General features: G+C 41.9%; 1 protein-coding gene across 5 annotated transcripts in view; it reads left to right on the top strand.

Moving 5' to 3' along the window:
* ITPK1 (inositol-tetrakisphosphate 1-kinase) overlaps window positions 1-27,418 on the top strand; it is a 136,954-nt gene that overhangs the window by 101,274 nt on the left and 8,262 nt on the right. For 3 of the 5 annotated variants that reach the window (XM_056493530.1, XM_056493529.1, XM_056493532.1), the window contains exons 6-11: window positions 14,182-14,280; window positions 16,171-16,211; window positions 19,608-19,773; window positions 21,968-22,035; window positions 22,153-22,221; window positions 23,494-23,656. In XM_056493530.1, coding sequence (XP_056349505.1) covers window positions 14,182-14,280; window positions 16,171-16,211; window positions 19,608-19,773; window positions 21,968-22,035; window positions 22,153-22,221; window positions 23,494-23,656 — 606 coding nt within the window. The remainder of the gene's footprint in view (window positions 1-14,181; window positions 14,281-16,170; window positions 16,212-19,607; window positions 19,774-21,967; window positions 22,036-22,152; window positions 22,222-23,493; window positions 23,657-27,418) is intronic. The other 2 variants (XM_056493528.1, XM_056493531.1) reach the window with 1 other exon arrangement.

Here is a 27,418-nt window from a genome sequence, read left to right as displayed (position 1 = left end):
CAGGTCCTGTGTCACCTCTGACTGCTGGTACATTTTTGGAGACGAAATGTCACCCCTACTCTTGGAGTGAGAACCCCCTTCTTTAACTGACAGTATATTGTATTTTGGCACAGGATGAATGTGTTTCTGGAATTGCCTGTACAAGTTTCCTACGTCTCACTACAGCATTTGGCTGCTGCAGACAGTACATAGATGTGACTAATAGTCAGACTTACTGGAACAAAACAAATGCTGGTACTGCCTGGGTTGGTGTCCTGGTAGGGTGCTAACATGTCCTTGTTTGGGAAAACAGAGCATTCCTTCCTGAGTGCTTTCCCCTTCTTGCTGAGCTGAACTCAGCAGCACTGAGAAATAACAGCATCCTGCTCCACATTCATCTCAGAGAAAAGCTGCTGAGGTCAGGTTTTGAAGTCTGTCCCTTAAGAGACCAAAGGTACATCATTCCTGCATTTTAACACAAGTGTTGAATTTTACAGCACCTTATCTGCAGTGACCTAATGTCTTCTGTTGCCCTTTTCTCTGGTAATGTGAGTAAATTATCCAGAAAAGATGTATGTGCACTGCTTTGCTGCCTAATACATGGTATTCAGGTTTTTTCTAGCAAATGGCACCAGTGCTGGCCTCGGGGAAGAGGAAGGAAAGCTGAAATGTTCTTGTCAGGGCAGATTCATGGTCTCAGAAGTCCTCTGTTTGCATAACTTCATGTTCTCCACATGTGAGTTCAAGTCAGGAAGAACAGCCTCTCCACCTCAGAGAACTGACATGTTTGTACAACCTGTGTCCTTCTTGTTTCTGAAGTTCTTTGAGCACTGACGTGCAGATCGTTGTGTTTGAGAGCCCTACAGAAATGAGCACATTTGGAACCTGCACGGTGCTGGTGGCACAGCTTACACTTAGATACAATCATCCATGGGCACAAGGACCAAAATAAGCAATCACTAATCATTGCAGCAATGCAAGAGCACTAAGTTGAAACCCAGCAAGTGGACAGGAATATGAGCTTCCAGACACACAAGGAAATCTCATATAAAGCTTCAGCTATGTGTCTGTGTTATGTATCTTTGCAAATCCTAATCTTATTAGGGATCACTTTTTTACTTCAGTATTTTTGCATCTTTATTTCCTTCTCTCTATTTAAATGCCTCAAACATTGTTCAGCTGTTGCATTGCCAGTGGCTGGTGTTTCAGAGCAGACCCAGAACTGGTTAAGTTCTTGGTTCAGATGGAGTCAGTCGCAGAGGATGAGGCTTTCCACCCCTGCTCAGAGGCTGTCTCTTGATGAGCCCTTCTGCGGTTTTGTCTCTTGCTTTCACTGCTGTAAAATGGATTGGTGATGAGTGCTGCCTTTGTAGAAATGGGAAGATCTCCAAACCAGGAGTGCTTGTTTGTCAGCATGAGACAGTTGCAGGTATGGTAGGAGTGAGCCTACCACCAAAACTGTTTTCATCAGTTCACTGAGGGTCTGCTTCAGCTTCCCTGGCAGTAAAACGAAACTGCTACTGGATAGCCAAGGAATGAAGGAAGAACCTTTGATACAGATGGAACCTTGTGTATTTGAAGAGACTTATATAAATAAAATACATCAGTGATAGTATGATCATATTTTTTATGATCATCCTTTCATCTGCATTTAGCTAGCTGAAAAGTCTAATCTTAGTCTGTGCTGTGTTTTATTTTTTTCAATCTTTGCAAATACAAGCGAATAATTTTCATCTAGTAAGAAGCAGATAGTAAAATTTTGACTGAAAGACATGAATGCACGTCTCAGAAATCTACTAACTGCCCTCGAAGTATTTAGCTTTCCCAGATCTACAGGTATGTTCCTCATTTTAAAGTGCTCTACCTGTCAGTGATTTCTGTTGCCCTGACTTTTTTACATCATTTTCCGAAAAATGAGCACCCAGATTCCCAAAGCCTGGAAAAAGGTTATTAAATAGATCAGACAAAAAGGAAATAGCATTTCTACTAAATCAGAGACTTTTTATACAAACCATGGGTCATGCTGAGAGCTGTCTAACTTGTTGAGCTTAGAAATGTTTCTCTTCTTGAAGATTAGCCAAGAATGTAGCTCTTTCCATAACTTTCTAATCCACCTACAGAGCAGAGTTCAGATCCTACAACTGGTATGGAATGCATCTGACATTCTTCTGACTGAGTAGCCTTTAAAACTTTTTTGATTACAACATGATTAAGAATATAGTTTAGTCTGTGATTTAAATTCTTTTGTGCAGGACATATATTGTAGAGCATAGGATTTTGACATATCTTTGCAGCATTGGCAACCACCAAAAAGTGAGTTGGAAGATAGGTACAAATCAAGTTTTTGCAACTATTTACTTCTCAAAGAAGTGCATTTTCTGAAGACACAGGACATTCCTTTTCCTTTGGGTAAGGATCTGTTGAATACTGAGAATTGACATTGAACATGGGGAACTTTTCACTGATCTCACAGATACTCTGAGCCACAAATTATGGTGTTGTTTTTACATGGATGTGTCTGTGTGGCTCAAGGCATCTTCTGTCTCTGAGTCACTGTCATGTGTCCTGTCACTGGCTGTTATGAAAGGGAAAATCCTTGTTCTACCAACTTATAGGGACCACAGCCCCTTTGTGTTGGACAGCTAAGGGGTGGATAGGATACAGTCTGACCTTCTAGGAGCCTGCATCCCCTGTATTCCTTGGTGTAGGTGCAGCACTTCTAGGGAACTAGGGAAAGTTGACCAGAATTTTGAAGAGGCTGTTACAGAGTTGCTTGCACCCACTCAGCTCCTGTTTTCTGAATGATCCAGTCTGTGGCTGTGATATACCTCAGCTTTCTTCAATCCATCCATGATATTTGAGGCTTCTTCCTCTTGAGGTATTACTTGGCTTTTTCATATATACTTCACTGAGGAAACTAATAAATGTAACACATTTCTTTAAAACTTTAATTCACTAGGTCACTTATTGAGTAGAGATGTAAAAATGATTCAGCCATCAGGGGAAAGGAAAAAGCTGTACAAGCTTGAGCTTAAAACCAGGAAGGAGATGGTGACAGGATTGAGTTAGAAGAGGTGATGGACAAATGGACAACCAGCAATGTGCTGTGGAAGACTTGTGGACTGTCCTCTGATTAGAGGATGCTTTTCTTAGAGGGCCTAGACAGTGAATGTTTTGCTGCGTTCATCAAAGTGAGGGGATAAAGAAGAGAGAAGTGGAGACATGGACATTATATGTAGAAAGCACAGAAAATTTTAGAATGCTTTCACTTTTAGGGAAAGCACCTCCCATGTGCCTTAAATCCTAATTGGAGATAACTGTTGTATCAAATCTTAAATGGATAAACCAATGGGGGAAAAAACAAGTATACCTCAGTACAGCTGGTCTTTATGTCAGCAGATGGGAACTACTTGCAGAGGCAGCTACAACTGCTCCAGCCCAATGCAGTACAAAGAGATTAAGAAGAACTCCATACTAGTTAGTTTGGAGAGAGCAGGAGGTGTTACAAGCTAAGGTTCCTCAGCAAGCCTGTGCTGAGGCGGCAAGACAAAACCAGAAACACACCTACAGTCAGGTGGTCCAGGCAGTATTTGCACTCCATTTTAAACAATAAAATTATACTACAAAGTTTATTTGGGAATTAATGTTTGCCAAAGTAGAGGATATGATTTAGGATTCGTCCTGGCCAGTGTTCCTACATATAAACTAAGGAAACGTTTTAGAAGGGCATGTAGTTATAAGATAAAGGGGAATGGCTTCAAACTGGAAGAAAGTAAGTTTAGATTCAATATTAACAAGAAATTCTTCAGTGTGAAAGTGGTGAAGCACTGGAACAGGCTGCCCAGAGAAGTTATGGAACTTCTTCCCATCCCTGGAAGTGTTCAAGGCTGGATGGGGCTTTGACCCACCTGGTCCAGTGAAAGATGTCCTTGCCCATGGCAGGAGGATTGGAACAAGATGATCTTTAAGACCCCTTCCAACCCAAGCCATACTGTGATTCTATTAAATTAGCCAAAAGTTATCTGTCCTTTCTGGACTTTCTTGCTGGGTGTTTCTGCATGTGGACATCTCTTCCACCTTTGCTGTCATACTTGACAGGAGATAGTAGCAAGTTTATGAATCAGGAGTTAGTGTAGTAACTGAAGCCAGAAAATTATAGGTATTTCTCTGTGTATTCAGATTATAGAGGTCAGCATTGTTCCCTGCAAGACAGGAATGCACATTTCAGAAAAACGGGAAGATTACTCTGCAGCAGCAGTCCTTGTGGAGGTAATTGTCGGGCAGCAAAGGGCAGTTTATTGCACTTCACATTGTCTAGCTAATATTTACATGTGTATGCAGTACTAGGAGTTTACAAACAGTGGGTAAAGATAGATTTGTCCAGAAGTTACTAGTTTTAAACTGCTGAATGTGTAAGGTAAAATCACTGTCCAAATGGGCCTGTTTCCATTGGCTTTGCTGGTGCAGAGACACCTTGCAGAACCAAGTTGGCTGGAGCCATGTGAGATGAAGTCCTCTTTCTGGCACACGACTTTTGGGAGCTCAGCCAGACTCAGGAGGCTCCTTGTGCTGCCATGTGTGCTGGCACATCAGTAAAGGACTCCATTCTGGTGGAGCTGTCTTTCCTCTCTCTGCCTTTTTATTGCCATCCCCCTCACTCCCTTCCAGGTGTTATTGAAGGAGATCAAGTGCTGATCTTGCTGCTTTGAAGCACTGAGGGTTTTATGGAATAAATGGCTTCTGGCTGCTGCTAGCTGCTTGACATGCCCAGTGCCAAACCAGGAACACAGGCATTGATTGCACCAAAGATGCAGCCAAAGACCTTATCTTACAGTACCAGAGAAAACAGAAATAGAAACCACTTTGCCCTGGATTTTGCTGGAAGTCTGGCATCTTAGCAGATGACATCCACAGAAATACCAAGCTTGGGCACATGCCCCTTCCAGTTCAACAGCCACTACCTCTTCTCCATGATGCCAGAGAGAATCATGCAATTCAGGATTTTCTACTGACAGTCTGTCAGCAGCAAGGAAATAGTGTCAGCTTCCTACACCAGCACAGTTTCAGGATAGTAGGTAAGGACTGCTGGTCATTGCCTCCTGATAGTTTCTCACAGGTATTGCCAAGTGTTTTGATGAGTGTTGGGATCTGGTGTGGGGTCCCAGAGTGCTTTGCAGTTGTTTATGAAAAGAGACCACAGAATATGCTGAGTTGGAAGGGACCCATAAGGATCATTGAGTCCAATTTGATGGCACAGCACCACCCCCAAGAGTCACACCATGTGCTTGAGAGCATTGTCCAAGCATTTCTTGTATTCTCTCAGGCTTGATGCTGTCACTACTTCCCTGGGGAGCCCATTCCAGTGCACAGCCACATTGTGTGAAAAGCTTTTTTCTAATATCCATCCTAAACTACCCTGACACAACTTCAGTCAATTCTCTGAGCTCTGTCACTGTCACAAGAGAGGAGATCAGTGCCTGCCCCTCCTCTTCCCCTCACTAGGAAGTTGTAACTGCAGTGGAGTCTCCCCTCAGTCTCCTCTCCTCCAGCCACTCCTCACTTGGCTTCCCCTCAAGGCCCTTCACCATGCTCATTGCCCTCCTTTGGGCACTCCCACTCTCTAATAGCTTAATATTTACAGGGCTGTCTGAAAACTTTAGCAACAGAAACTAGTCCAATGTAAACAACATGGTGTGTGTGCATTCCTTTGCTATAGTTATACTAACATAATTAGAACAGAAAAATATACACTAACAAACCTTTCCCATGTAGATAGGTCTTTTTCTTCATGGTGTTTAAAATACTCATAGCTTGTTTGTCTCAGGAGTTATTTTTTCTCATTGATTTGGAGTGGGCCCAATCCACCTCACTTGGGAAAATTAATCAAATTGTACCAGTCTCTGTAGTAGGCAGCAGCCTTGGTTTCTGTGGCCTACTGCAGTTAAAGCATTGCAAACAAGTGCAGAGCAGAATCTTTTAAGGCCACAAGAAGCGTTTCGGTTATATTTTTCCAAAGTGCTGCAGGACTGTCTATATGATCTTCAACTGAAAATTATAAAAATGTTTCTAAATAAAAAAGCCTCTTCATTTGAGTTTGTTCCTTCCATGGCACAAAGTGCAAGCTCTGAATGGTGAGCAGTGTAGAAGGTAAAAGTCCCACGAGCATTGGGAAAGTTTGCTAACCTATGCAAGGACAGTGTTAGAGCAGGGCATTAGCTTCTTGTTTCCCATGTTGCATACAAACTTGGGACCATGATCATTTGCTTGTGTTGTTGAGATGATAGATAAGTCTGTGCTTAAATATCTGCAAACAGTTCTTTCCACTGTTGCTATTGAAATGCCACATTCTTACATTTCTCCCATGGCACAGGAAGAACTGCACTGCAGTTGTGTAGTTGTGCTCTGAGTGACTGCTTTACATAAAAGAACTCAAATTAAGTGGTCACCAAATGTCTGGCAAATCTGTTTGCCTTCACAGCACAGAGATGGCCTCCCAACACAGGTGACAACCACAGGGCTGGCTGGCAGCCTGCTCAGCTGTGCAGTGACAGTGATGTGTCTCTCCCCTTATTCAGTGTTATCCCGAGATCTTGCTGTGTTTCTAGATCTATATGTAAACTCTTTCACTTACTTTGTGTTCACATACGTGTGGGCTGGTAAAGGAATAAAAGGCAGGTGTTTATTCACATTTCCTCTGTCATTGCTGGTATGGTTTGGAACAGGAGCCAAAGGACACGTTCCTCTCTGGCTCGAGCTGGGGCACAGGTACTGCAGGAGTTTTGCTATACTGAGGGGGCTTGAGCTAAGCATTAAGTGATTCTGTCAGAGCCCCTTCCAGTGTGTCCCTGGGATTCCTCTGCCTTGGAGGGAGTTTTGTCACTATTTTGCACTCCTTGTGGGCTGCTGCTTTGCCTCTGACACAGCATGGGTAGATTGGAAGTGGTGTTGGCTGAAAGCCTGGGACATGCATTGTGTAGTATCTCCCAGGATTTATCTTCCAAAAGCTCATTAAACTGATCTGGTTAAGGGTCATCAGCTCTCTTAGATAAGAGATACAAAGAGCTCCAGAGCTCTACTCATCTGGGTACTCTAATATCTTCAAATGAACTCCATCATAGACAAGAAAAAGCTGCCTACGTCATGTCTGCCATCATGGCCCCTGCCATGAATGCATTTTCTATTTCATTAGACAACATACTCTGTATAATATAGGAAAAGACTGATTCTTCAACTGAGAGGAACTAACTGGTTAAAGTAAGTAGAGTTACATACAAATAAATGCAGTAAGGAGTTCAGCATTGGGTCTTCACAGCTTACCTTAGATTCCTGGGAATGACGAGCATCTCATTATATGGAGCAAACTGGTGCTCTCTGCCATCAACTTCTCATCTGAATCAGGTGTGTACAAGGTGTGTACAGGTGAATTCACACCACTATCCATTCCTATCCACCATCTAGGGCAGGGGGATGCAATCCAGCATCCCAGCAGCTCCTGTCCTGAAACTGTGTAGTTTGCAAGCAGAAATTCAACTTGGAAATTGTTTTGTACTAGTCTAAGTAATGTCATACCTCAGTATTTGGGAGAGGAAGCATAAAAAATTCTGCATCTGGGCCATTATATACCTTCTGTATTTCATGGAAAAGGGTCGTATTTGGACACTGGCACTTGGTTCTGACACTCCTTTATCATTCTACACAATAGGGTTGTCTGTGTTGGTAAGAATACTAAAATTGGGCACATTTGTCACTTGAAAATGGCAATGCTAAGTATTATTCCTGTATTCAATAGACATAGGTAAGCATATGAAGCAGCAAATACAAATTCCTCTTTAGAGACAGCTGAGGTGGTTTTAACTGGTGTTCAGGTATTCACACTGAATCTGATATTTGCATTTTTATGTAGAGCAGACATGCAGAGTATATTTGCATAGTCTGTCTTCTTGAAATGCCTTTGGGATCTTGCAGATACCAATACTTTCAGTGCCAGTGTTCTGAGCAGGACATTATTGGGGTAAAAATGCAGAAAAGACTTCTTTGCATTTGACAGCTAATCCCTTTCATTTTTTTCCTTGATGAGGAAAATTGCTTTCATTCTTTCCATAACATTGGAAACACTCCTGCCTGTAAAGTGAGTCCTGAGGTTTTGATACAGCTTCAATATTATAAGGAATAAATGTTACTGCTTCAACAAAAGCTGTTCCAGCAGGTTTTCTCCACCTTCTTTATTACTTGTAAGAGAGTTTTGCCTAACATTCTTATCTACAAAGAGTCTAAGAAGCACCTGAAGCTTTATTTCCTTCTTCTGGACAGCTAGTTCATTTGCCTCCTTTTTCTGTGATGAGGTATGCTTGGTTTTTTAAATTCAAATGCAAAGCTTCTTGTCCCTTGCATTTGTAAGGTTGTGGGTAATCCCTTTTACCTGCTGAAAAATGAGGCTATTTGATGATGAACACCCATCTCCCAGCCTTTACTCTGTCTGCTGAATGAGATAATTTTTCACCATTTAAACTGTTACTTGTAAAAGTAAAAGAGAATCTGATACAGACCATAGCTTTGTGATATGGTTGTCTCTGAGGAAGAGTTCATCTGGGAGAAAAAAAGTCCATCAGGCTGGCTTTAGGAAGATCTTTGCATTTATTTCTTCTTCATGCTTTATACTTTCTCTTGAGTCTAACTGATTTCATCATGCTCAAAACCCATAATTAGCACTCTGAAATTGTATGGAAATAACAAGTTATTGTGAATTTTTTTGAATAGTTTCAGATTTATATTCAGCTGTGAGATTTCCTCACTCGCTGCCCAGATGCTTCAAAATCCCTGCTTTTTTAAAAACCAAGACTGTTGCTCTGCAGATGTTCCATTTAACTCAGCTATTCTGTGTGCAATTCCTTGTATGTCAAGCTAGGTTAAGCTTGAAATTGTGCCCTCAAAGCTGAGTCTGCTCTGCCCTCTTGTGTCTTTGGAATGTGTTGCCACGTGTTCCCCAGATACAGCTGCTTTACCCTAAGAACTGGAATTTTCCTCTCAGAGACTAAAAGGGTGAGATGCAAACACATGGATATTCATATATGTGATGATTTTTTCAGTGATGACTATAGCTCAACATATGTTTGAACTAAATCTGTTCTGCCAATATTCCTCATGCACATGCATTTCTGAGGGGAAGGGAAAGCAACTCAAGAGTATTTTTAATTCAGCCTGAAAGTGCTGAAATAAACCTGTTAAAGTTGTGGGGTTTATGAATAAAGCTTTTAGGTTTATGAAGCTTCCACTGAAAAATTATCTACTAGAGGGAGGAGTGAAGAAGGGGTTCTTCCAGTTCATAGGGACTGGGCTGCTGTGAAGTTGGGGTTGGCTTTGCTTGACTGACTCCTTGATGTAGCAACTTTTGACCTTAGCAGAAGTTACAGTCCAAAGCTATAAGTGTACAGTCAATAAAGGGATTCAAAGGGCAAAACACTCTGTCATGTAGTGGCTTACGATACCTTTGAGATAAGATTTAGCTGTATGTGAAAAAAACCTTGCTGCTTCTCTGTGTGGTTGGGTTTTTTGGTCGAAAATGAACTCAGCAGGCAGGGGTGAGCTTGAAGTTCAGATTTCCTCCCCTTACTGTATTAGGAGAAAAAGACATTGCCCTGGCTGTGTATCCTCTCTATTCCCACAGGACCAGAGTGCCACAAGCTGGTGGAAGCTACAGTGAAACACAGTTTACTGAAAATATATTTAGTTTTGAAGAGTCTTAAATGTTTCCAAATCACAGTGCAAACTATTCTATTAAAGAGTAGATTTTTTCTACAAGTAGGAAGTTTAGAGTTTGTTCCCACCTGCTGCAAATCTTTCTAATAGTTTAAGGCTTAACATTTGCTCCTTGAGTGTTAGATGATGAGTCCTGATTTCGACATGGATGGTTTTGTGGTTTTCTTAAGGGTGTTTACAATAGAGACCAGCACTTTTCAAACCAGCTTTGTCATTTTTCTGTGTAATGCATTGTTGTGTGATGTGAAGGCTGCATACTCAGTCTTTTCAGGAATAGTACTGACAACTTTCCAGGCACAGAGAGCAACTCAGGTACAAGCTGTGCTCCATTTAGAATTGTTAAGCAGAATTAGGGGATCTAGGTGTGCCTAGTCTGTAGTTCCATCAATTCTCACTGCCAGAAAATGCTTTTGCCTAGCCCGTTTTCAGTCTGCATCTTTCCCATCTTCACTTTCCCATCTTCACATCCCATTGCTCCTGCCACTGTTGTTGAATTCCATCTGGGATAATCTCCTCCTGGCACAGACACCCTGGTTTGAGTGCTCTTTCACCTCTCTGTTGTTAGTTAGCTGAGTTACTCATCCTGCAAAAGTGCCATCATCAGTCCAGCCCTCATAGTAATGTTGTTGCTCCATAGGAATGGAACAACAGTCTGACACAGCTCACCCCACAGCAGAGTGTGCCAGAGCTGACTGCCCTGATGCTGTGATTGCTGCCTGTCACCTGTGACCTGCTAGTGCCAGCTTCCTCACTGTCCTCAGGCGTCCCACTGCGAACACTCCCCCTGAGCTTGCAATCAATGTGATCCCTCCAGCCATGAGCTCCATTCCAAGGTGATGGAGGGATAAAGTGTAGGTAGCACTGAAAGAACAGAAATAACAATTGAAAAAAGGAACAGCCTAGATGGGAGATGGGGATGTAAGTGAGAAAAAATACAGAAAGTAAGAAAGAGGAGAGAGAGCTCTGAGATCAAATAATCTTGAAGAAAAGGAAGAATATCTAAAGGAAAATATGGAAAACAGATACCATGAAGTTTGTGCTAAGGCATGCAATAAAAATGAGGACAAAGATGGGGGAGGAAGAGAGTGACAGAATTTTGACTTTTAAATTTAATCATAATATGTTGTTTTTAACAACAAAAGTGCTACAGATACTTTTGGTACTTGTCTGAAGTGAAAGCTGAACATTCTGATCTGAAGAATCTTTCCTTGTTGCTGTTAAGTTGGCAATTCGGACCTGACAAGGTTCACCTGGAGTCCTGGCCATATTTCAAAGGCAGGACTCTCAGAAACAACCAGGTGCTTGGAAAATAAAGAAATACCATTCTCTAAATGTGCACTATAGCAATGTACAGAATCTTAATTCACAGCAGTCTATACAGTTATGGACAGACTTTTCCTGCCAATAGCTTCAGTCCAGCACAGGCTGCATGAAGGAAGATAGGGTTAATAATTGTGGTCATCTGCTTATTGTGTGATGCAATGTATGCACCCAGAGGGAGGGAGGGAGGAAGTAACTGATTTTTAGTTTCAGATCCAAAATGAAAAGATGAGAAATTGCATACATAATAATCTCTTGGGATTTAAGGTCACTTGTGCATAGCCAAGGTGGAAGATGAGGCGGAGTCTTTTCCAAACTTAATGTTTTGGAGGAAGACTTTTCCACTCAGCAGCATCTCAGTGCACAGCACAGAGCTGAGTAGAAAAGCAACAGCATCAGCTCCTTGCTCAGGTCCTGGGTTGTATCAGGTCTGTGTCCTGACAGAGTCCCTTCTGCTAGCGGTGTATGGCCAGTGCAGCTGCACAGGAGGGGTGACATGGCTGTGGCCTCATGCTGTAGTAGTTCTCAGACTGCTTTTATTAAAGTGCTTTGTCCTGGGCTCTCAGGTGCAAATGAGAATAGTGCTTGGTTTTAGATTGGAGGGTTAGGCTGGAGCATCAATACAAAGGGTAAGCAGTGGAGCCAGAATCATGACACCCTTCTCATCTCTCGACTGTTATGCTTACTTGTTTGTGCATATTTACTATTGCTCTTTCTGGCTATGGTTTCCCATGGTGTCTTGTCACTGTTGGTTTGCAAAGAAGGGGTGACAGTGCCAAGAGTCCAGGACCTGACCACAGCTCAGTAAGTTCATACTAAAGCAGCTTACTCAGCAGGAGGGGAGGGAAGGTTCAGTGTACCTCTGGGGGTCATTTTCACTATGTAGGTCACATGGTGTAGTTCCAAGCTGATGTAAATCAATACTGAATTGACTCTCAGCCACTGAGTGAGGTCTGTCCTGGACCTCAGTGCAGAGAAGGTGTGCAGAGACTGCTGTCATTCTGATAGTGGGAGCTTGGTGATGGGAGAAAACTTTAGCATGTGTTTGCCACCCTGGGAAGGAGGAGAGGATGATTGCTGGCAGCTGGAGGACTTTTTTTTTTAACCTACAGCTATCTTTAGAATTTCAGTGTGTGCAGTTAAACTCAGAGCAGCAGTTTTCTAGCTGTAGGCTCTACTGGAATCTTGTGTTGAGTTAGGATTTATTTGTCCCCAGGTCTGGCTGTAAATTAATGGTATGTATTAGAGCTTTCAGTGGGCTAGAATTGCCTTCTTGGTAGAGAAAACGCCAGTGCTGTGCAAACTCAGCAGGAGCACTTTGAGATGCTAAGAGTCTTCTTTGCTACTTTTTGTTGATCCAGGTGGTCTTTTCTAAGTACAAAGTCAAAGAAATTACTATTTGCCCATTCCTTCATCTCCCCATGCAAGTGTCATGTAGTTAGCAGGAACACTGAATCTTCCCTGTCTCCCATTCCTGTTTGCATGAAAGAGAAACAGAGGGAAGGAAGATGGAACCATGCGTTCCTCTACATCTGCACTCTGAAGGCAAAGTTATTTGTGAGCCTTAAGCATGTGGGTGGGAGAGCTGCCAAGCCAAAGTTGTTCCCAAGTATCTGTAAACTAAATCTTATTCCCTAAATTCATCCAACTAAGGAACTTTAACTCTGGCAAAGGCTTGTAAATATTACAGTACCTGTCACTTTTGGATTCGGCTTTCTGTTTTCATAGCAGCAAATTGAAAGCTTTGAAATCTAGGATGTTTTGTTTAGTTTTGTTAAGGTTGACCTCAAAGCATCAATCTTACTGCTCCTTTTAGAATGCATGAAAATAGCCTTTTCTCAGAAAACCTCTTGTAGTGACAACACTGTTAATGAACAGAGTTCTCAGATATTCCAAAACTTTGGGGATGTATTTAGAGATGCATATCAAAATACAGTTTTGCATTTCTGTTACTTTCAGTTATTCAGTTTTCTTTATATATATACTTAAAATGAAGTGAAAAGTATTAATATGAACAATGCTTATAAAGTGATTTCTGAATGCATGGCTGTCTCAAGAGTTATGTTTAGCTTTGCTGGAGTTTTAGTTCACATGTACTTTTCAGTTTCTGCACCATCTGCACAGCATGGTCTCCACCTGTTTGGATTCAGCCATGTTTTGCTTATTTTCAAGACAAGTTGCTGTTTGATATAAACCTGTGACTTGAGTTTGCCAGATACAGTTGCTCCCACCATTTGTATTTTTCTCCAGTTGCTTCTTGGAGGAAGGTGTCATCCTGTTTCTCTTGAAATGTCTGAAAAGTGAGTCTTGGCAGACCCATTCTGAATTGTGTTCAGTACTGTGCTGCTAACTCAAGTTATAACTCATTTGTGGCTCAAAAGTTAACCTGGCCACAGCTCAAACTCCATGAAAGTAGTACTTTTTAAAAGCTCTGCTCACTGAGGAGGTAATTTAAATAGTCATTCATATTGGCAGAAACACTCTGGAGCAGACCTGCTCCATTAAATTTTACCATGGTTTTCCTGATTCTTCTCTTCACCCAGAGCTTGCTGAGCAGTCCTGACATGGTAGTGTCCCAGCAGTGCTCTGGTTGGCTTTGCCAGACCAAATGGACACTGTTTTCATGGCAGAGCCATCCCAGTGAACAGCAGAATGTTCTGGCACCTTGTCTGAAGTAAATACACACTGGAATCTGTACCTGAGGAGCCCTACAGGAGATATGGCTCTGTGAGACTGCCTATTCTAGTCACATTTGCAGACCATTCTGTTATTTTGTAAAATGCTTTATAAAATTATGTTTGAAGGCATAAAGTTAAGAGCTAAGATCCCAATTGCTTTTCACCTCACTGGCTAAGTCTTGTGCAGCTATGTGTTCCTAAGCAGGTGATCATTTTTGCTGCCTGTGAAAATACTGGCTTTATATTGCCATTTAGATTGTCTGAAAATTGAGCCATTCATTTTCTGAAATGTTTCCAGAAACCCAAATTCAGGCCTGGTTTACAGTCCTTTTGGGTGCTTTAATGTAAGCTGAGTATCAAGAAGAAGTTAGTATGGAGAGAGCTGTTAATGATTCAGCTGAGGAGCTAAACCCCTCATCTTCATTTGAGTCTTTTTATTTTCTTGCAGATGAGAGGATCTGTTCACCACCCTTTATGGAGCTGACAAGTGCTTGTGGAGAAGACACCTTGCAGCTTATAGAGAAGAATGGACTGGCATTCCCATTCAGTATGTACATGGGCTTTTCTTTGGTGCTTCTAGTAGGTTCTAAATACTGCATATGCACTCCCCAAAAATATCCAGCATTGTAAGAGTGTGGGTTTCACTGCCAAAAGTGTCAGGGATATTAAAACTTTCCTGAAACAAATGCTCTGAGGCAGTCTGCTTGGAATGTGAACAAACCCCCTCCCTATCAGCTTTTACTTTGCCTTTTATTGATGTTCCTTACTTTCAGCAACTCGCTACAGTAAACATGCATTCCTGGGAAATGCTAATAGTTCTAACAAAGTTAGCCTCTTGCCCTGAACTTGTGCAAGATGTTTCTCCTGCCAGCTGCATTCATTGTTTTTCTTGAGAAAATCACTGCCTTGCTGACTGTCCTGTTTTTTCACCCACCTCTCCCTTTCCCTGGTCCAGGGTACAAATATAATCTTAGAGGGTAAAAGAAAGAGGGTTAACACAGATAACAGACTCCAAGGGCCCACAGCTCAAACAGCTGCTATGAACTGTTTGTGCTTATAGCAAGTTTCATTGCAGGGCTTGTGCTTTAATTCGCTCCTTTATTTGATTCCTTGCAGTATAAAGTGAGCAGGATCGTTAGTCGGTGTTTGTTCCCTTGGTGCTTGCCTCATTTGTAAGGTTCAGAGGTAAAGTCGTGTGGAAAAAGCATGGTTTGCCCTCCCTGCCATCGCTTTCCCAAATGAGGCAGGTCTCCTGAAGTTAGGTTGTGAAGCAGTGATTCAAATCCCACTAAATGACTTTCCCTCCTCTTCACATTGTGATCTCAATACAGACTGACCAGTCCTCAGTAGTCAGCAGCATATATTCAGGAGGTCTGAATCAAACCCACAAAATTATGATGAAATTACAAAATAGCACTGAAAATTAATATACCTTGTTATTCTGGGAGTGTTTTTTCATTTTCGTGTCTCTATTTATATTTTTTCTTAAAAATGGTCCAGCTCTCCAGAGCATATGTCTGTGAGACATCATAAACCACTTTCTGAAATTTCAAGTTACCAGCTTATTTTGGATTCTAGTGCAGGTTATCTCCCTTTCATAGCTCCCTGTCCTCTTGCCTGGCAATTTGATTCTTCCAACAACCTGCAAAGAAGTCTTGTCCTATTCACCCCCTCACTACTTGCAAGTTTTCATCTCCTCTGCTTAACACATAAGTAACATCATCTCTAGTCATTGTGTGCATCCTGGGGTCTTCAGCTCTTCTCTGGCTTCATAGTAGAAGGAGCATGTTTCTTTCCTCTAACTGGTTTTACTCCTCCTCTTAATCAGGATGGAGGTGAGAATCGGGATATACAGAGCAGATTAATGCGAAGGAGAAAGAAAAACTGCTAGGCTTTCTGCCTTTTTCTGTCCCCCTCTATGGCTGCCTGTGAAAAATAAGTTGTATCTTAGTTTGGTTCAGCCCATTATATTTCCTGCTCTTCCCTGAAATCAGGGAGGTAAGAAAATAAGTTGGTTTTGATTGTGTCCCAGTTCCTTTATTTTAAGGACAGTGGTTTTTTGTGGTAACTGTAAAGTAGCTCTAGCCTCAGAAAAAAATTACATAGTTGTGAAAATGTTCTCTGAGTAGACAGGATGGCAATCCTAGTTCTAGTACTAACTTTTTAGCTGATGCTTTGCAACTCTGTCCAGTCCTAATAAAGATCTGTGCTTGCACCTTAGTTACAGGGAGGAATTGAGAGAGTAGAGCTTGAAGCAAGCCAAGCTTTGCAGTGATTGAGGACATTGTTCAAGCAAGGACTGTCACTGGTGTCTATTACAGTCAATGCCTTGGTCTGGTGGACTCCAGTGTTTGCATGTGTGGGTGGGAACAGGATTATAAAGGGTTTGGGTGTTTTGTTTCAGTGGTGGATTGTTTTTTCTTTTTTATTTACCCAGTTTGTAAAACCAGAGTGGCCCATGGAACCAACTCTCATGAGGTGAGTTAAAAATTTTTGCAGTATTATTGCCCTGGTTTGGCTGATGATTTCCAATCCTGTAGTGGGTAGAATGACAGCTATGCCCAAACAACTTTTATTCCCCACCTCTCCCTCATGTTTGATTGTACCATTATTTTTTCAAAAATCTGAAAATAAGTTAGCTATGACTTGAACCTTTTGTCATGCAAGTTATTTTTAGCAGTTTCTAGCTTCTCTCATATTGTTGCTTCTAGCAGTTTGTAGTCTCCAGTCAGCTTTGTCTGCAAGAAATCTCCTTCAGTCTCTCCTTTGGTAAGAGTTTGCTAAATAAAGTTTCTGTCCCAGAAAGTTACTTTTCCAATATGTATGTGGTACAGATGAGAAGTGGGTTTGTGCTTCAGATGGAGCAGCTGGCTCCTTTCCTTGAGGGGGGAAGGGAGTAAGAAATAGAGATGGTTTCCAGGCAATGTTCAGTTGTAATAACACAGGAGGATCTGTGGGGAGAACAGGACTGTAGAACTTATCTGCCTTCCTGTAAGGCAATTGCAGCTAAAATGGTTGTATATTCCTGGAAGGAGAGCATTACCTATGAGACTAGTTTCCTCTAAATTTAAGTGAGTTGAGTCCTGTTTTAATTCTTTTCCATTTGTGCTTCCTGCCTTCCTGCTTACTGCAGATCAGTTTTGAGAATCCAGCCCTTGCTGCTGGCTCTCCTAACTCCTGGCTTCCTTTGTTAACATCATGGCCATCAGTCCAGGTTTCCCAGCTGCTCTTGAAACATGCATGAAGAGACATTGCTGCAATGTCTCTAAGAGCTGAAGACCCTGAAGTAAATTGTAAATCTGAGATGAGCAGAATGGCTATGGCTGAAATCTTGACTGACCAGCACTTCCTTTTAAAAATGCATTGAGATTTTTCAGGCAGGCCTTACCTTGGCTTATTCACAAGCCAACAGACAGTCCTGTTAGTTTGCTGGAGCAGCTGCTATAAATTTTTGCTGTCATTCCTGAGAACACTCAGGGACTGGATTGTTAATGAATTTAATACTCCAGTTTTCCTGCTGATTTTTCTGTCAAGAGTTCCTCTGCAACTGCAAACTGAAATGCATGACCTCTCTGTTCTTGTCCAGTTAGGCTTGGACTTTATTTCCCTGGTGAATCTTTCTTTGATCTTCTTTCATACAGTGCAGACACATCTAAGCCTCCTGCCAGAGCAAAAATTAGACTAAAATACAGCCATAGTCTGCACTTTATCATGGGAACTGATGACTAGAGCTTAGGAGGACCCCTGGAAAAAAGCCTGAAATAGTAGTCACTTTTGGAGTTGCTGAGCTCCCAGGAGTGATCCAAAACTATATTTATGATCAGAGTGGAACTGTTTTGGAATTACTTATGGTCAGTAATTACAAAGGAAGCATAGGATAAATACTTGCTTACAGTACAGTCTGTCTAAAAGATGGATCATAGGTCTAGAAGCAAGAAATTGTTGCCTGTTTTATTAATGACTTCTTGTCTGGCTTTTGGTAAATCACTTCATTTTTTGTGGATATATTTCCAATGCAGAGCTGACACTGAAACTAGAGCTGACCAGAAACCTGCTTTTTTTCATGAGATGGCTATTAGGAAAGTTCAAGTACTGGCTAACAAGGACAGCTTAAAATGCAGGCTTGAGTTTAAGTTTGCTGTGTGAGTTTGGGTTTGGTGTGTGAGTTTGCCAGGCAAGGCTGGCAGATTCCACTTTTTTCATATGAGTACATGCTGTTGTTAAGGTGTTGTTGAGGTGGTGTCACTCTTTCTGTGGTTCTACATGGCCTCTGCACTAGCAATGGCCTCAGCATCTCAGCACTTGACCCCCAGTTTGGTTGAACAGAGATGATGGCTAGAAGTTGTGCTTCCTGGCTGCCAGTAGGTCAGAACATAACTAACCTTTGGTAAAGCTGCCATGAGAGACCCATAGCCTGAAGAAATGTATTCAGAATTCTTTTTTTCTGAGTATTTAAGCAGACAAGAAGGAAAAGGCAGAGAAATCACTATGTTTTTTCCTTATGGGCGTTGTCAGTAAAAATTCTTGGTGCAAATGTTTTGTTTTGCCTTCAAAAGCACTCTGCATTTATAATGAGAAATGCTATTTGGAAATTATGATATCAAATATTGTACCCACGTTACTGCCAGACACAGCAGGTCTGTGCTAGATGACAAAGAACAAGTGCACCCTGGAAGCAAATTCTTGGAGCTCTATTCATGCATGTTAAAATCCATGAGACATTGCAGTGAACCAGCATAACACAACACCACAGGAGTTTTATGGGTTGTGTGCTATCCCATGGGGCTGCCAGCACAGAGCTTTGCAGAAGAGAGGCTTCGCTTAGCTTCCAGTAGTCCAAGTCAGTGCTGTGCTGAGAATATAAACTCTGGCTTTCCACACTTCTAAAACAGGCTGAACTTGTTCATCTTATGTTTATTTGTGGGAATCAATTAACTAATAGTAGAAGAGAACACTATAGGAAGAACACAGTTCTTGCCAGCATGATGTTGTAGATACTATAGTGCCAACAATCCACACAAGAGGAGAAAGAGAGCAATGTTTCTTGCCACCAGTTAGAGACATATGAGGTATGATGTTGTTGCTATGAATCATCTTGATGGATGATTCTGTCTGTTATAGAAATTTGTTGCACAGGTTGTTACCACTCACAAATTCACTCTGTGCTGTGTAATAGAGACAGCAAGAATATCAGCTGCAAGTAGGTATTGAATGCACACACTGACTTGAACTCCGAAAATGTTAATCTACTGAGTTATTGTGCATGTGTGCAGACAGTTATTTGATCATTCATAATGCCCAATAAATGCCTTCCTTTCCAGCATACTTATTCCAGTACCTTCAAGGGGACTATTTGTTTGGAGAAATGGGGTGAAACCAAGCAGGAAAATTGATAGGCCAGCATTTGTTAGCTTTAAGAACTACTAGAGTCTGAGAAATGTCCTTTGATGGTGTGGGTGAAACCCTAATGCTTAGTCTGTTGCAACTGGTTTGAACCAAATCAGGGGAATAGAGCTGTGGGGAAGAATTTCTGTAGTTATTGCACAGAACTGTTCCTTCTGTTGTTCTCATGATACAGGCTTGTATTCAATACAAACTTTGTCATCTGTCTTGGTCAGATGTTTTACCCTTTTGCTGTACCTGCAGCTGCAGGAGCTTCCCAACTAAAGGCAGCCAATGAAATTGCAAAGAGCTGCGAAGAAATGAAAAGCTTCACTGCTAGTAGTGTTTGCAGAGCTGTGTGTCAGTAAAATGAAACATAATGAAATAGAGCAAGATGCAGAGAAGGAGATGTTCCCCCTTGTTGCTTGTCAGGTGTGGGTAAGCATGAAATTATTGCCAGAATTGTGCACAACCATGTGTGTGTGTTTGCAGATGGCGATCATCTTCAACCAGGAAGGCCTCAAAGCCGTTCGCCCCCCCTGTGTCATTCAGAGCTTCATCAATCACAATGCTGTGCTCTATAAAGTTTTTGTGGTTGGGGAATCCTACACCGTGGTGAAAAGACCATCTTTAAAGAACTTCTCTGCAGGCATCTCAGGTACATTGCATTGATTTAAAAGAAAATGTTCTTGCAGCCTCAGCAAGAAACATCTCCAAGGAAAATATCTGTGAAAAAACTGCTGAAGTAAAGGCATCTGGTTTGGACATACCATGCTTCCTCTTCTGTATTATTTCAATAGGAAGGGAGATAACTCACCTGCTCTGGAATATGCATGAATGGCATTCATATAGTAAATATTTATGCAATGGTAACCTGAGTCTTACCTATTAGATACTGTTTTATGTCATGAAAGGGGGAGAGGGAGAGAAGTTCTCTCCTTTCATAGTAAGTTCACGTGTCATTTGTTCCGGAGTTTGTTTATAAATGTGCTTTGGAGAGAATTTCATGGATTCCATCATTTCAGCACTTCCTCTCCCTATTTTTACCTTGAATATGTATGGGTTTTAAATTAAAGATCACTTGTGCTCTTCCCTAAACGAGCCTCCCTCTTCATGTGAGGCCCAGTGTTGAAAATCTTGGTGGAAGATGTCCTTTGGTTTGTAGATATCAGCTGTGTTGGGGAGAAGGAGGAATTAATTTGTCAGTGAGAAGAGTGATTCTTCTGTATGTCACTAGAGAGCAACACTTGAAGGGTTTTTGTTAAAGATTACTTTGATTTCCTTTATGGAAAAAAGCTTCTTTCCAGAGAACTGCATTCTATGGCCCACCAAAAGCATAAAAAACGTAGGAGCACATAGATGGGAGCAGGCATGATCTGATAGCAACAGATAAATTCAGGAGATGACGATGGGATCAAAGTAAAGGAGATGAATGAACAAATACCAGGTTTTTGTCACTTTTCTTAGTGTTTTCTGCTAATTCTAGTATGTCCATGTATGCTCAGCACTGCATTTCACACACAGATATATACTTTGTTAGTATAGGTGTAGTAGGATGCTGGTAGAGGTTCTTGTCTGTAGCTATGTGGGGCTGTATTTACATTTAGATCTGCTCTATGTACTGACCAAATTCAGTATGCCTGAATCTATGTTCATATAAACTGTTAGGACAGTTGGTCTATACTTTTGCTAGAAGGGAACATTTTAAGGCATCTTTCTAAAAATGCCTTAGCTAAAGCCTCATCTATTAGTGTAAGACTTGAATGTTGTCTGGAAGTACACATAAAAATAAGTTTTGTTGGCAGATTAGGGTAAGTGACTCTCTCTCTCTTACCCACATCAGGAGAGTTTGAAGGGGCTATGCCACAGGAACCTGACTTGGCAGATCTGATGGTTAAACAGATCTGGTGGCAGTGAGACACTGAAAGAGCTGAGTGTCTGAAAGTACAAGATCTTTCTAAACAAGAGGAAAGACAGGAAGTTGTTTGGTGGTCAGACTGCAGAGTGGGCTTGGATTTGCTTTTCACAGCTTTCCTGTCTTTATTGTATGTGGCCCTGAGACTGCTCTTGAATGTCCAGTCAGAGACCAGCATAGCAGAAATATTCTTGCTGGTGCCACCGTTGTGCTTGGACTTTGGTCCAGGTGTTCTGTGCAGGTTGTCTCTATGATGCCATCAGTCTGCTGTGGTGGGAATCCTAAAGGGAGACATGGTGGGGGATTTCTTTCAGCCAGTAAAACCTTCAGCACAGAGGAAGCAGGGTGGGAAGTGCTACTGTAATTCTCTCCATGGTTTCCACTGTGTTTCGGTAGTGGCTTCTGTCACCTCAGAGTGTCTCCTGCATTCCTGTGGTGACTCCAAAAGAAGGACATGTCCTGGCCACAAAATGTATTGCTTTCTGCCATGGTGACAATGCTCTGCCCAAGTTCACAGGACTCTCAATGTATCCTGGGTGCTACCAGCCTACTACCTGCAGTGATTGCATCTTCTCCCTTCTGTCACACACCTTCCCCTTGGAACTGTCACTTTAAGTATAGCACATTAGTAAAAATTAACTTAATTATCTGATTGAACTTAGTTAATTTGCTCTGGTGAAGGAAGGAAAACTGATTTCTGTTCATCCAGTGTGTGATTCTATTTTCTGTGGTCTGAGACCCGTGGGTGATCTGTCTGTGGATCCCTGCCTGTGCAGGCAGCCCCGTGCCAGCAGGCAGGAGAGCCCTGTGGGTGGGGTGGATGGTTGAGACCAGGACGAGATTAATGGGGCTGCACTGCCACCTACTGTTCCTTGCACTATTCCTTTGGAAATTACAATCTGGTATAAAGTTATTTACAACCTGTTTTTAATTGCAGACAGAGAATCAATATTTTTCAATAGCCACAATGTTTCCAAACCAGAGTCCTCATCTGTCTTAACAGCGGTAAGTACACTTGGTCTTCTTCTCTTTAGTGCAGCTGCAAACTTATCTAATCCTTTCTTATGGAAGTGTTAGTAGCTAGTGACTCTCTTTCACAAGCTGTCTGCTTCTGTGTTGCAGGCTGAGGTCTGTTTGGTACCACGAACCAGCATGACTGTGTCCCACTCTGGTTTTCCTTACCGAGCTCCGGTGAGGAAGAACTTGTAGCAGGGATGTGCTGCTTCCCAAACTACCCAAGGCTAATCTAGGCAAAGGGAAGAAGGAGATTCTGAATTCAAACAGCTGCCTTTTTCCTGTCCAGAGAGATTAATAAGCATAAATCATCCTTCTAGGACTCAGTTCTGTGAGGAAAGACAAACTATGAAAATTAAAGCATAGAAATTGTGCTGGCACAAGGCCACAGAGGGCCAGTAGTTGTCTGCTATGTGAGCATGCCCAGGCTGTTACCATTTCTGGGTGTCCTTCAAGACCAACAGTGCCAGCACACTGCACAGTTTCATGCTAGTATCACTAGTCCTTTTAGTAAGATTTGGACATATGAATCCTAACAAGTTCTTGGGCACTTGACTACTGAGAAAGTCACTTTACAGCACTGGGTCCTTTCAATCTTTTGAGTCTTGGGATTCTTTTCTGTTTCACAAGCTCTACTGGGGACTAGTTTCATATTTGATTTTGAATTTTGTGTAGAGCGCTGATAGGCATGGTAAATATTAAACCTGTAATTGACCTAGTCACAAGTCCTTTTGTGGTTATGTTGAGGGAGAAGCCATTACTAAAAATTTACTTTCAAACTTAGAGAATGTGCTCCTGTAGTTCACCTGCCATCTCACTCATACAAATACTTACTCCAGTCATGCTTCTGCAGGCATAACAGCATACTTTTGCTGTGTAATGTTGTTTAAAAAGCAAAGAGTGCATAAGTAACCTCCAGTCACTCAATAAATACTTACAAAATAATTTGTACATGAAAACCCTAAATATGAAAGGTATATTCTGCCTTAAGATATCAGCTGAGTTGTATTGTATGACAGATTAAAGTAACAGCAGGAGTCTGTCCTGTCAGCTCTTTAACATAGACCTTGATCTACACTGAAATAATAATGATAGTCAGAACTTTTGCAGCACAGGGTTAAATATGCCACCTGTATATGTTTTTTTAAGGTGCAGATCTAGTACTTAAATAATGAGTCTGATTCTCCATTCATCCCTACACTGCTTTGCTTCTGTAGGTTCACCAGTATGAAGAGGAAGAGCTAGATGCTTTAGAGCAGATGAATTTCCAATTTAGGAGGGATTTTGAATAATAAAAGCAGTTTCTCTTTGGTGTCTTTCTTGATTTCATGCCACTGGTTCTCTGCAATTACATTTGGTGGATATGCACCTGGAAACTTCTGCAAATCAATCTTTCCACTAAAAAGGCTGTTTCAGAGTCCCTTAGTAATGTGTCTTTTTCCATTTTAGCTGGATAAAATTGAAGGAGTATTTGAGCGGCCAAATGACGACGTCATCAGGGAAATCTCTAAAGCGCTGCGGCAAGCTCTGGGAGTTTCCCTCTTTGGAATTGATATCATCATTAACAATCAGACTGGGCAGCATGCAGTCATTGACATAAATGCATTCCCAGGTAAGACAGGCCTTTCCTCTCCTGCTTTGTGGAGCAAGTTTTACTGCTGTTGTCTCATATTGCTTCCCATGCTGGGGGTGGGACAGCAGCAACCAGATGGTTTTGAGATCAAATACAGGTCAGTCTGGGGTGGGAAGATCCCTAATCTAGATATGGAATTTGCAACTGAAGTATTAGCTCTTAGAAGATATGGTCAAATTTTAGTGGCCAGTTGTAACATAGTTGTTGTGCCCTCCCGTACAAAGGGAAACTCAAGAACTGCAGTGTGGGATTGTGTGCTGGAACCTTGCCTTTCTGAGCCTAGCCTTCATTCTGAAATGAAAAGAATACTAAATTCTATTTTAGGAGAGCCTTTTTTTTTTATTTTTTGACTCTGTACCATTAAGAAAAATGAGGGGGTGGAAGCAACAAACTGTTCCCTTGAAAATTTCTTCCTGTGCAAATAGATTCCCCACAAAAAGACATTTGTGCACAAAAGCAATACCAGTAATCTGAAGATGATAAAATTGTAGGTGCACAGAAGTTGCCAGAGAGTGTTAGTGTCCTTGCAGCTTCTCATAAGTGTGTCGTGGAGTGGTGGAGAGAAAGCATGGAAAAGTGGGTAAATTTGTCCTCCACTTTTTCTAGTGCAACATATGTTTTGGAAACAACTAAACAAGCTCCTTGATCACCAGAATTGTTAAAAGGAGTTGTAAGTGTGAATAAGGGTGAGGCAGTAATGGTCTATCACTTGTGCTAAATTCAGTAGTCTAACCCAGGAAAAGAATACATCATCTCATTTGTTGCTGTTTTGCAGGGTGGTTTTCTTTTTTCTTTTTCTTTTCTTTAATTACCTGAATGGGAGTGTTTGTTTCCAGAGACTTACACAGGCTGTTGTGTAGTTTCTTTAACCTGTCATTGAAGACTTTAGGTTTTCAGTATGGCTGTGGTGTCTTTAAATATAGAGGTCTTGTCCTGAGCTCCCAGTCTCCTTAGTTTTTCAAATCAGGTCCTCATTCCTACTGCCTGTAGTGCCTTGTCTGTCTGTCTCCACAGTGACTGGCTTCCCATTAAAGCTCAGCTCTGCTATTCTCAGATCACTTCCCAGCATGGTTCTACCACATGGTATTATGCAATTTGCAGACCTGTGAAAACATTCTTCTCCCCAGGGCAGTGAAACAACCTAAATTGGGTGTTAGATGGAGTCATATCAGTTTTACGAATAGGATTACATTTCAGACATTGGGTCTTGAAGTCAGTGATACAGGACATTCTTTTGCAATCCTGTATCCTGCATTTTGTTTTGGTGCTTCATATTTTCAGTTTGGGGTGGTTTTTTTTTTTCAAGTATTATTTTGGATTTGGTACTTTGCACAGACTGAAATTCTCCTTTTCTTGAAATGTTGAAAAGTCCACGTTGGGGAACAGCAATGTGGCAAACTTATACTTAGAGAGGACCAATGCTTTCTTGTTGTCACTTAAGTTTGCAGAACTGCTCTGCTGTGCTTCTGCCATAAAGCAGTAGTTTTCAATATTCAGCCCAAGTCCTGTGTTTCAGTCTGCACAGTAATTTGTCTATGAAGGGACTTTGAATTAATAGTGTTTTAGTCCTTGCAGGAGACTTGAGAGCACAGGGAAGTTTCTTATGCATTGATCTACACTGTGTCTCACACAGCAGTTTTTTTGGTGGTGAACATGTGGGTTGTGATGGAAACTACTGACTTTATCACCATGGGATAGATTGAAGACCAGTTGGAGAAAAACTAGAGGATAGCAGCAGGGCCTAGAGATACAGAAGAGAAGGCAGGGGAGAATAAAAACAGGCTTCAGATTTGTAAAAGGTAGCAGAACTGAGATGAGCCCTGTTCTCAAGGTCTGCTGAGGTCAGAGAAGCAGCAGTGGGGTAAAATGCAACAGAAGCAAAGTTACACCTCAGCACAGAATATGCTGTTGCTCAAAAGCATGTTCAGCACAGGTAACTGCATTTCCCTCCAAGGGCCTGAAGAGTTACAATGATTGCCTTCATTGACACCTTGCTGGTGAGAAGTTCAAACTCAGCCCACCTTAAAAGAATCACCAGTGGGCTGCATCAGCAGTGGGATCTCCCTGTTCCTGTGCAGTGCCAGGGAGTGCCCTCCTTTGCTTTTCTTCCTTAAATCATCGTAGCCTTCAGGAGTTGTAATAGAGCCAAACTGGAACCAACCCTCCTGTGCATTATCTCTGCACCACTGCTTAGAAAAAGGGAGGGAAGAGATGGCCTTTAAAGAGTATTCACAGCCTCTTTCATGGAACTCAAGCCATGGCTTAGGGCCAAGCCTGACCAAAGCCTTGCCCAGAGGCTTGCTGCCTTTCTTGTGTGCTGTCTTCTGTGTTTATGGGGCTTGAAGCTCCTTTGAATCTGCCACTCCATGTCATCTGAGATGAGTTTAATTGAAAGCAGGTGTACCTGTAGGAGGATGTTGTCTGTTATCTGCTCCATTAGCACCAGCAACTCTTCAAAAAGATTTTAAAGATAAATGTCTGAAAGGCCTATTGTGTGTTTTGTTCTGTGGGGAACTACTGGTACTATATTTAGTTACCAGCTGAGATATTGAACAGTAGGCACAGTCACACAGCCTGTGGGAGTCATGTTTATCTGACCTCAGATAAGTGAGAGAAAAGGTTCTATGTAGCCTGCTGTCCTGTATCTGTGGCTGAGCTCAGCCAGCCCCAGCAGCTGCAGGCTATCACCATGCAGGTGAACTGCTGCCTCTGGTGAATCTGCATGGTAGCTGGGAGCATCAAATCTGAACGTGCATTTTGTGTGTGTAAAAACATGCAGGATATGGGCTGTCCATTTCTTTCTGACCAGGGAAAATGCAGAAAAGCTGAGTGTGCCAGACCAGGGAGAGTCTCTGAAAAATCAGGCAGGCAGCATCTGTAATACTTGCTTAAATACGCTCATAGCCATTTCTTGCCTCAACCAAAGCTCACAGAGGTGGGCACCTGTTTACAGATGCATTGCTGGTTGGTCATCTTTCCTATCCATGCTCAGCCAGAGGACTCTGGAGACTGCTCTCAGTATAGCAAAATTCAGGCATTTCCAAAACTGTTTCAAGTGGGCAGTGCTAGGATAGCACCTGCTGGAGCATGATTCATGCTACTTATGTTTCAGGCATGCAAAAGTTATATCCTCCCACTGATTCCCTGTGCGACACGAATCCCAAATTCACTGCCAGTAGTTTCTGAAGGTGTAATTTAATCTGCACTTCTTGATTTTGTTATCATTGCAGCACAGTGGTGTCCCACAACTGGCTAGTTTGAGAAACATACAGGAGCCCTAGGTGGGCCAGGTGAGGCAATACCCACAGTTTGCAGTCTTCTCAGGTGTCCTGTGATCCGAAGGCTGAGACAGCTAATTCTCTTCCTCCCTTCCTTGTATTTTTTTTTTTTTTTTTGCAAGTTTGTGAAGTTTCTTCTGAGTGACCAGGCAGAATTACTTGGGTGTTTCCCCCCCGTGTGCAGAGGGCTTGTACAGACAGAGCCTGCCTGTTACATATAGCTTCCTTTCACTAACATCTGCTGATATCAGGACAGGATAATTGGCCATCTTATTCCTATTAAATATTCAAAGCAACTTCTTTGTGTGTTTGCCAGGTGCCCTCCTACAAGGCTAGTTTGTTTTCATCGAGCAGACACAGAACACTCTGGGGTACTGTGGATCTCCTCTCTGAAAATTAAAGCTGTTACTATGGAGATGGCTTATTCCTGGGGTGTTTGAAGCACTCTGAGTAGATTTGAAGG

Source organism: Oenanthe melanoleuca, chromosome 5 (assembly GCF_029582105.1).
Source record: "Oenanthe melanoleuca isolate GR-GAL-2019-014 chromosome 5, OMel1.0, whole genome shotgun sequence".
Lineage (NCBI taxonomy): Eukaryota > Metazoa > Chordata > Aves > Passeriformes > Muscicapidae > Oenanthe > Oenanthe melanoleuca.
Note: the sequence above shows the minus strand (reverse complement) of the source record. Positions and strands in the feature narration are given on the sequence as shown.